This window comes from Brassica oleracea, unplaced genomic scaffold (assembly GCF_000695525.1).
Source record: "Brassica oleracea var. oleracea cultivar TO1000 unplaced genomic scaffold, BOL UnpScaffold00900, whole genome shotgun sequence".
In the NCBI taxonomy this organism is placed as follows: domain Eukaryota; kingdom Viridiplantae; phylum Streptophyta; class Magnoliopsida; order Brassicales; family Brassicaceae; genus Brassica; species Brassica oleracea.
The window spans coordinates 43,901-54,186 of NW_013617509.1; the positions used below are offsets into that span (position 1 = coordinate 43,901).

Below are 10,286 nucleotides of genomic sequence, written 5' to 3' on the forward strand. Positions count from 1 at the left end.
GAGGCGGTTCTCCGAGAGAGACATCTTCTCCTTCGGGGATTTCTGTGTAGGCTAGGTATGGCTTAAGACGCTGACCGTTCACCACAAACTCACTGCCATCATGACTCCACAGCACAACTACACCATAGGGCTTTACTTCTTTGATAGTGAAAGGCCCGAACCATCGGGATCTAAGCTTCCTGGGAAACAACCTCAGGCGAGAGTTGAAGAGTAGGACTTGGTCATTTGCAGCAAAGGTTCTCGGAATGATCTTCCTATCATGATAAGCCTTTGTGTGTTCCTTGTATATCTTGGAGTTTTCGAACGCCATATGTCGAAACTCGTCCAACTCGTTTAGTGGGATCATCCTTCTCTCAACTGCAGATTTCACATCAAAATTCATTTGTCTAACCGCCCAAGCTGATTTGTACTCTAACTCCACTAGGAGATGGCATGGTTTTCCATAGACAAGGTGAAAGGGGGTGGTGCCAATAGGAGTCTTGGATGTTGTCATGTATGCCCATAAGGCATCATCTACCTTGGTTGACCAGTCCTTTCTTGTTGCTCCTACTGTTTTCTGTAGGATACTTTTGATCTCTCGGTTGGAAATTTCGACATGTCCGCTTATCTGAGGGTGGTATGCAGTCGCCACCTTATGTCTCACGCCATTCTTCTTTAGCAGCTTCTCGAACACTTTGTTGATGAAATGTGATCCTCCATCACTAATCACCACTCTTGGCACCCCAAATCTTGGAAAGATGGCAGATTTGAACATCTTCACTACCACTTTGGCATCGTTTGTTGGACTTGCTATGGCCTCTACCCACTTAGATACGTAGTCAACAACAACAAGGATGTACTTATTGTTGTAAGAAGATGGGAATGGTCCCATGAAATCGATCCCCCACACGTCAAATACCTCAACTTCCAGGATGAAGTTTTGTGGCATCTCATTCCTTTTGCTGATATTTCCCTGTCTCTGGCATGCATCACACTTAGAGATGAAGGAGTGGGCATCTTTGAACATCGTAGGCCACCATAAACCAGCTTGTAGGATCTTCGAAACAGTTTTGCTTACAGAAAAATGCCCAGTGTAGTTGGAACCGTGGCAGCGGAAAAGTATGTCTGGTATCTCTTCCTCAGTAACACACCTTCTATAAATATTGTCGGCACACTGCTTATACAAGAATGGCTCATCCCAGAGATAGCGTCTGACGTCTTTTAGGAACTTCTTCTTGTCATTTCCGGTGAACTTGAGTGGTTCTTGTTCTCCGGCCAGGTAGTTTGCTATCTCTGAAAACCAATGCATCTTAGGAATGCTTGCGTCCTTGATAGGTACATATCCATAATTGTATCGGATGCTCACTGCATAAACGTTCTCCACGGGAAGAGTATCTGCCAATGGTAACTCCTCTTCTACTCTTAGCCTAGAGAGGTGGTCTGCGACTCCGTTTTCAATCCATTTCTTATCCTTGATCACCAGGTCAAACTCTCGCAGCAAGATAATCCATCGCAGCAACCTTGGCTTTGCATCCTTCTTCTGAAGTAGATACCTCAGTGCAGCATGGTCAGTGTGTACTATAACTTTAGATCCACCAAGATAGGATCTAAACTTCTCAAAGGCAAAGACGATGGCAAGTAGTTCATTCTCGGTGGTGGCATAGTAGCATTGTGCATCGTCAAGTGTCATGCTTGCGTAGTAGATGACATGAAGCTTCTTCTCCTTCTGTTGTCCCAAGACAGCTCCTACTGCATAATCACTGGCATCACACATCACCTCAAAAGGTAATTCCCAGTCTAGTGGTTGAACAATTGGTGTGCTGACTAATGCTCCTTTTATCGTGTGAAAAGCGTCCAAGCATTCTTTATCAAAATGAAACTTGGTATCCTTGGAGAGCAGACGGGTCAAGGGCCTGGCAATTTTTGAGAAGTCTTGAATGAATCTTCTGTAGAACCCCGCATGACCCAGAAAACTTCTGATCCCTTTGACTGAATCAGGTGGCTGTAGACTCATCATGACCTCGACCTTTGCCTTGTCAACTCCAATGCCTCTTTCCGAAATTTTGTGCCCAAGGACGATCCCATCTCTGACCATGAAATGGCATTTTTCCCAGTTCAGTACCAGAGTTTTCTTCTCGCACCGCCTAAGTACCCTGCACAGATTGGAAAGACAAGCAGAGAAAGAAGATCCATAGACAGAGAAGTCATCCATGAATACTTCCATTATATCTTCAATCATGTCAGTAAAAATAGACATCATACACCGCTGGAACGTGGCGGATGCGTTACACAAACCGAATGGCATCCTGCGATACGCGAATGTACCATAAGGACACGTGAATGTGGTCTTTTCTTGATCGTCTGAATGAATTGGAATCTGGAAAAACCCTGAATAACCATCTAAGAAACAGTAGTATGGATGGTTAGCCAATCTTTCTAGCATCTGATCAATAAAGGGGAGAGGAAAATGATTTTTCCTAGTTGCAGCATTCAACTTTCTATAGTCTATGCACATCCTATGACTAGTGACAGTTCTAGTGGAAATTAGCTCATCTTTCTCATTTTTCACTACTGTTATCCCACCCTTTTTAGGCACAACATGCACATGACTAACCCAATTACTATCAGAGATTGCATAGATTATTCCAGCCCCTAGAAGTTTCATTATCTCTTTCTTTACAACATCTTTTAGATTCGGGTTTAACCTCCTCTGATGTTCTATAGAATTCTTCGATTCATCCTCTAGATATATCCTATGCATACAAAGGTCAGGTGAGATGCCAGGAATATCATCTAGTGAATAACCTATTGCTTTACGGTACTTTCGTAGTTCACATAGAAGTAAGGCAGTCTCAGCATTATTCAGATTAGCATTTATGATAACAGGGTAAGTTGACTTAGGTCCAAGAAATGCACACCTTAACCCAGCTGGGAGGGTTTTGAGTTATATCTTTAGGGCTCTTAGTTCGCTCCAGGGGTTAAAGTGGTCTGTAGTGGCTTTGGGTGTTGGTGATTCTTCCTCTTCAAGGCTCATAAAAGCTACTTCGTGTATTGTTTGGAAACTCGAATCAAGCATCTTGACAAATTTGGCAGAGTGTGTTCATTTAAATACCCGTGCTCACTCTCAGCTAGAGTAAGTGCAATCTCTAGGGGGTCATCTCTCAGCAGCTCTTTTGTTACTTCATCATCATCTTCTGAAGCATGATCGATGGAGAACGTGTGTCCATCCAATGTGGGTTTTTTTAGCATCTTATCCACCTCGAACTTCATGATTATGTCTCCCAGATGGAGATCTATCTTCCCTTTCTTCACATCGATGATGGCTCCTGCTGTGGCCAGAAATGGACGTCCCAGAATGAGAGGGTCCTTTGGCTCCTGATCGAGCTCCAGCACTACAAAGTCTGCAGGAATTCTATGGTTTCCGATCACCACATCGATGTCTAAAATAACTCTGACATGATGTTTCACTGAGCGATCTGCGAATACTAGCTGGATTTTTGTAGACCTGTAGTTTGTGAGTCCAAGCCTCTTTGCCATAGCGGATGTCATCAGGTTCACACTAGATCCCAAGTCGCATAGAAATCTCTCGAATACAGCTCTTTCGATCTCACATGATAACACAAAACTCCCAGGATCTTCCATCTTCTCTGGTGTTCTGTTCTGAAGTAGTGTGCTACATATTTTGGAGATAGACATAACATTCTCCTTAGGTGAGGCTTTGTTAGTCACCAGGCTCTTCACATATCTCTTTAGAGCAGACACCATTTCAACAGCATCGGTGCAGTTTTGTTTTCGTCAGCGGGCATGCTTCTCTTTTCTTTCAAAACCAGCTCATTCCCACTCCTTAGAGTGATAGCGTTCACATAATCATTCTTTGGGTTGTGTTCACCTCTTCCATGAAGAATTCCAGTAGGTCTTCGGACAGTTTCAGCAGTTTGGGTGACTTGAGTCACTAACTTCTTGACATGTGCTGAAAGACACTCCCATTTGTTGTTCATGTCATGGTACATGGTATCAACCTTCACATTGATGTTATCAACCTTTGTGTTTATTTCAGAAGCTGTCTTTTGCTGATTGAGCATCAATTGTTGGAGCATTGACTCAAGCTTAGATTCTTTAGCAGCTGGAACAGAGCTTTCACCGGTTTGAAACTGTGTTGGATTCTTTGGCTGAAAAGAGCCGAAAGGTTGCTTCTGCTGAAATCCTCCTTGGTTGTAATTAGAGTTCTGATATCGGTTTTGTCCCAAGCTCTGCCCAAAAGGTCGGTTCTGCCCGTAGTTTTGGTTTTGGTATCCTTGCGCTCTTTGGTTTGGTCTGTAGGTTTGTGGTTGAAACTGTTGTTGATGTCTTCCTGACTGTTGTGGGTAGTTTTGATTAAGTCCCTTGTTCTGCACATAGTTATGTCCACCAACGTAGTTCACTGCAGCTTGATGTTCAAGGTTTTGTCCGTCCACATAATTGACTACATCCTGCTATTCTTGTGGTTCTTGACTGGGGAAGAAAAACGCTCCTTCTCCATATTCCTCGATGGAACTGACAACCCTTTGATCCCTTTGCATAAGCATATCGATATTTGCGCTCATCTCTTCTAACTTCTTGATTTCTGAGTTTCCGCCTTTTCGCGATCTATCATATTCTTCATTTTGGTTGCTGGAGCTTGTGGCAAGATTTTCTATCAATGGGTAAGCTTCTTCTTGGGTTCTTGTCATAAAGTCTCCATTGCTGGCTGCGTTGAGAGAGTTTTTGACATTCCAGTTTGCTCCATCATAGAAGATGTTGAGGATATGCTCATCTGAGTACCCATGATGTGGACACTCTCTTTGATATTCTTTGAATCGTGCCCATGCTTCACTTAGTGGCTCAGAGGTATTTTGCTGAAAGTTTGTGATCTTACTCCTCAAACTAGCCGTCTTGTGTGTGGAATTTGTCCAAGAACATAGCTCTGCATTGCTCCCAAGTAGTGATAGATCCTGGAGGTAGAGACTTCAGCCACCTCATCGCCTTATCTCCCAGAGAAAATGCAAACAGCTTACAACGTAGAAAATCAGCGGGAACTCCATTTGATCGTGTCGTGCTACAAATCTCTTCGAGAGTCTCAATGTGGTCCATGGGGCTTTCGGACGGGAGACCATAGAACATGCTCTGTTTTACCAGAGCTATCGTTTGAGGTTTGATCTCATAGTCTTGCCTGTTGACAGGAGGAGGTTATATCGCAGACCGATTGTGATAGAATGTGTGTGGAGTGTCGACAGATCCAATAGGACGAGGTTGATTTTGCCTCTGTCCTGGTATAGGAAAAGGTTGTCGGAAAACTCCAGCAGCAGCAGCGTTGGCAGCATTTGCAGTGTTATCTGTGTTTTACTCATCACCGACAGGAAAATTTCGCCCATTTCCGGGTTCATCGTGCTGGTCCTGCATTCCAGCCATGTTTCTTCTTCTGTTTCTGTTGTTCTCTCTTTCGATTCTTGCAAGTTCCTCGTTAGAAACAACCACCAAGTCTTCAGAACTTCGGCTTCTTTTGTTCATATACCTGAAACACACGCAAGAAAACCGAGAAAGAATTTATAAGTAATATGAAAATAAGGTTCTAGACTATACTTTAGTCTTAGTTCCAAAGGTAACGCTATTGGTCCCTGGCAACGGCGCCAAAAACTTGATGTCCTCAGGTTTTACCACTAAAACAAACCGCAAGTGCACGGTAGTGTGCAATAGTATTTAGGGATCGAATTCCACAGAGACCAAGGTTACACTTATGAATCTATTAGAGTAAAATCAAGCTAGAACGAAAAATGATTGTTTGTTAGGTGGTTTTTAATTGACTCAACTTGTAAACAAATTGAAATGAATTTTAAATTATAGATTAAAGCGTTAGGCATCGGGTAATTCTCAGGAATAACATAAATCAAGAAACAAACATTAAACAAGGGGTATGTTTTAGAACCGTTCTTGAACTCAAAAAGCTTAAGTAATTTAGCATACTCTCGCAGTACTAAATCCTTTGTTTTAGAATCTTAAATATCAACTCTTGCCATATTCATAATTCTAAACATGCATTTTAACAGGTTCGATTTGTTCACAAATTCTATAACAACTCTCGTTGGTTACGAAGACTTGCTTATCTAGATTCTTTTCAGGAGTTTAACTATCACTTTTGGTGTGTTGAACTTCCTAATGATCAAGAACTAGGTGTATCTTCTAATTCAAGCTTTAAGATCGATCTAGATGAAGAACCAAATGATTTACCCCTTTCTTTAACACATCAGTTTCATGGATTCATGGATTCCCTTGAATCACCCTAGCCTAACTAGTGGATTACTTACACATGGAACCAAAAACAGAATACATAATTGACATTATTAAAGAAAATAAAGAAAACAAGAGGGTTTAGAAGCTTCTCTGGGAAGAAAAGAATTCTCTTCTTCTTCTACAAACTTCAAACTCAAACAAATCTTCAAACTAGAAAAACACTCACAAATCTATTTTTTCTCAAGTTTTGATCTCTAAGATGGTGTGTAGATGGTGTCTCCCCTCTCTTATGGAGCTCGTCCTCCCTATTTATAATCAGCCAATGACCCTCCTTTTTAGACTAAGGCTCTAATTTCATCATGAAAGACGAGTGGATGCAGTAGGTGAAGTGGAGGAAGTAGGTGAAGTTGTACACAGCGAGGATGCATCGATCGATGCGTTTATGGGCTTTAACGCATCGATCGATGCATTAAAAATTTCTGATCACCCATCGATCAATGGGTTTTTGCCTATAAACTCATCGATCGATGGGTTCTTTTCTCTTCCTTTTCTTCGTGTCTTGATCCGTTGTTCGTTCTGCGCTTTAATCTCTCCAGATGAATATGAAAATCCCTTGAAATTCAAATATGCACATGCCAATGGTTCCTAATGCGCTTAATCACCTATATACCTGAAACACGAACGAAAAACTACAAATAATCGAGAAAAATATAATAAAAAATATATAAATAAGTACCAAAAACCTAGACACATCAAATATAGATGCTGTACTCTTGCAAGCTTTCTCACAATGGAGAATTCAAGATCGTCTTTAGGACTGCAAATTTATTTGCAAATAATATCAGTATGCCTATCTGGAAGTTTATAAACAAGCATGCATCCCATGAATGTTCATGGCACAAATCAAAACAATTGACCTGGTTAGTAAGTCACGCTCTATCTCCAAATCAGAAACCTCTGAATCACCTCTAGGCCTGGTTGCAGCCAAAGCCTCACTCCAGACACCTAGATGTTTCCTATAGAAGAGTCTCTCAGGCTGCTCCACAAGAACCAACACTTGAGTTCACATCATTTCTAAAAACCACAGTGTGCTAGCAAATTCTCTATATATAAAGAAATAGCTAGAGTAAGTAAGCTATCGTAACCATGACACATGATTCCATACCGAGACCAACATTGCACTTATATTAAATAGAGGGTTGATAAAAAAAGTAGAAGCTTGTACCTTCTTCCCTGCAGAGATTCTATCATCGAAAATCTTGGCGGCATCCTCGGCAAGAGTGGGAGTAGCTTTCTGCTGACTCTCAGTCTTTGATTTATCTAACCTCTAAGGCTTCGATGATGATTCAGCCATATCACTACTCGAAGAACCCTCCACTGGCATTGTCCATACAAGTGAAAAGCTTTTATTGCCACCACCTGAAAACACACACACAAAGCCCATTTTATCAAAGGTAGACAATGAATATCAAAACCACTCAGAAGGGAATGGATCCAAACACGATAAAAGATGCACCTTTAGCATAAACAATGATACCTGAAGATTCGGCCACAGCGTTGTCGACAATGGAGGGAACAGCAGTATCTGGTATGCTCTCTACTTCTTCAGAGCCATGGATGAAGCCTTTAATCTCCTCGATTTTTACCGAAGCACAGTCGGAACTTGATTATAATCAATCACACACATGGGAATCAAACGCTCACACTCGTTCGATCTCGAATCAAACGAACGTTCAACATCCTCTACGGAGGAATCAAACGAGGAAATCGAACACTCTCGAATCAAACGAACAAAAACTATTATATTTTGGCAGAGAAGATGGACAGATCGAGCTTGGAGGACGAAGAAAAAAATGAGATTTTCGCATGAGACCCCGAGGAAGGAGAGAGGCCGTCAAATAGAAAGGTAGCACGTAACGGTTCTTATCAACCCGCAGCAGTCTTCTTATTTCTTTTCTTTTTTCATTTATTTTTTTTCACTTTTCTTTTTTCATTTATTTTTTTTCACTTTTCTGTTTAGAACCTGGTTCAAGAAACCCCAATGGAGGTGGTCTAACATACTTTCATAGAGATTTTGTAAATTCTAAAGGTTCACTTTACATTTGTATTCATCTTTGTAATGAACCTTTAATCAATAGAATCTTTTTCATGTTCTTTTCCCATTTGATTTCATTGATTATTTCTCCTAAGCCTCAAAAAATCTAATCATTATCCTTAGATTCTTTTATTGTATGATTCAACAAACATCATCAGCATAAATACCATTTTTGAATCAAACAACAGACACAAATGGATCCATGATTTGGATCCTTGTACCGCGTCGTTGTCATATAATATGAAAGAAACACATCATTTAGCCAAATCGAAATCGAGTAAGACAAAGAAAGATTAGTTGACAAAAGGATATAAGATAAAGAAAGACTTGGTTGGCTGAAGTACTATTTGTTTAAGACCTAGAAACCCAAGTCTCCATAATAAAACATCTATTAAGACAGTTTAACTACAGAATTGTCACAATGTAAATATTTCACATCAAAGGTATAAAACCAATTTCTTGTAATGTAGCAGTTGACTAGTTGAGGATGCAAGTTGTAAACGTAAACTGACTCTTCCGAAACAATAGTACTATATTCCATTGTTGGTTAGCAACGTATCGAGCGTCAACCCAGATTAACTTGACTAGATTTGTATAGATTCCATATCACGTATATAAGAAGCTCTACAGAAAAACTTTTAGCATGGATCACGTGTATATGTGAGCCATTACTCGTTTGTAAGTAGTAACACAGAATTCAACATGTACCGTTTGTTATCCTTTGTTTTTCTTTCTATTTTGTTAAAAATGACATTTTAGCATTCATATTTTTAACATGGTTACGTTGGTTACGTTGGTTTGTCAACTTCAGTATTACCACATAAATGGACCCATGTGCTGATGTACTTACTAAACACGTCTGAACACTTGGCAAGAAAATAATCTTTATATATAAAGAAGGCTTTGTATCCCTCCTAGGCCATCCAGCTAGGAAAATCGAAGTCCCTGGTTTTGACACGTGTCCCGCATATACAAAACGCTACACTTCGTTAAGTCACCTTACGCAACGCATCATGTCATTAATACTAGAATTTTTGTTTTTGTTGGGCTTATTGTTTTACCCATAAATTATGTGCTTTTAGATAATAAGCCCGGTGGCCCATTATCATCAACCCTAATTGCGTTGACGGGAGAAATCTAGCTTCGGGTTTCGTGCTCCTCTTCGTTACACGGCGGCACCTGTTCTGCTTCTCCGAACTCTGAAACGGCTCGAGTTATGGTTTTATAAATATGTCAGTACTTCTCCTCCTCAAATCATATGTTTCTCCTATTTTAGTATACATATTCACGGTGATATGTCTAAATCGATGATGTTTTGGTCCGATTTGAAGTCCGGTAAGTTTATCCCCAGATCTTGATAATCGTGTTTTCAGATTATTCCGTCGATCATTTCCATGTTTGTTGATACTAAGATTTCTGAACATGGATGTCTCAGGCGACCATAACGCAGGCCACCATTAATGCTAACCGGCGTCCAACATTCCGACCTAGACTCACGGCCGGTTCGATGTGTTTCGATTTGTTCAAGAGCCGGTACTATGATAGGGTTCGTGTTTTACAAAAATGTTAATAAATATGTAACTGTCGAATAAATACACATCAGCAATCACTATTATGTTGATAATCAGAGCCATTGTAGCTAAACCTTTCATTGCAGTACCCTTAGATCTGTGAGAAATGCTCTGAGTAATGGTGAACAAAACAGATAGAAGAGTTCGAGGATCTGGGTCCAGCGAGTTGAGTAGTAACACAGAAAAAAGTTTGGGCGCTGACAGAACACACCAAACGTTCACGTTGACACGAGAGTCTCGAGCTCCGGTTCGTATTGCTTATCATTTTTATTTTTTTTACGAAGAATTTTACTTTGAGTTCATCACGACTTATAACATTTCCGAACATACATTTTCATCAGGTGATCATACCGACATTGCATCACAATTATCTCACGTGAGGTCCCGATCATTAA

At 40.6% G+C, this 10,286-nt stretch overlaps 1 protein-coding gene and 2 long non-coding RNA genes across 7 annotated transcripts; 1 reads left to right on the forward strand and 2 right to left on the reverse strand.

Moving 5' to 3' along the window:
• Positions 1-3,728: 3,728 nt before the first annotated feature.
• Positions 3,729-5,088, reverse strand: LOC106320378. The gene is made up of 3 exons (XM_013758735.1): positions 4,887-5,088; positions 4,518-4,771; positions 3,729-4,367 (listed from the first exon to the last, which is right to left on the reverse strand). The coding sequence occupies exons 1-3, from the start codon at positions 5,086-5,088 to the stop codon at positions 3,729-3,731; spliced, it is 1,095 nt and encodes a 364-aa protein (XP_013614189.1).
• Positions 5,089-6,314: 1,226 nt separating this feature from the next.
• Positions 6,315-8,119, reverse strand: LOC106320379. Of its 3 annotated transcripts, XR_001265781.1 has the most exons (5): positions 7,763-8,119; positions 7,451-7,644; positions 7,143-7,261; positions 6,997-7,042; positions 6,317-6,895 (listed from the first exon to the last, which is right to left on the reverse strand). It is a non-coding gene; the product is annotated as an uncharacterized LOC106320379 (long non-coding RNA). The 3 variants fall into 3 exon arrangements; XR_001265782.1 differs by having other exon boundaries at positions 6,315-7,042; positions 7,143-7,328; XR_001265780.1 differs by having other exon boundaries at positions 6,317-7,042.
• Positions 8,120-9,392: 1,273 nt separating this feature from the next.
• On the forward strand, positions 9,393-10,286 carry LOC106320380. 3 transcript variants are annotated; one of them, XR_001265784.1, is made up of 4 exons: positions 9,393-9,655; positions 9,756-9,866; positions 10,026-10,138; positions 10,233-10,286. It is a non-coding gene; the product is annotated as an uncharacterized LOC106320380 (long non-coding RNA). The 3 variants fall into 3 exon arrangements; XR_001265785.1 differs by having other exon boundaries at positions 9,756-9,853; XR_001265783.1 differs by having other exon boundaries at positions 9,394-9,655; positions 9,978-10,138.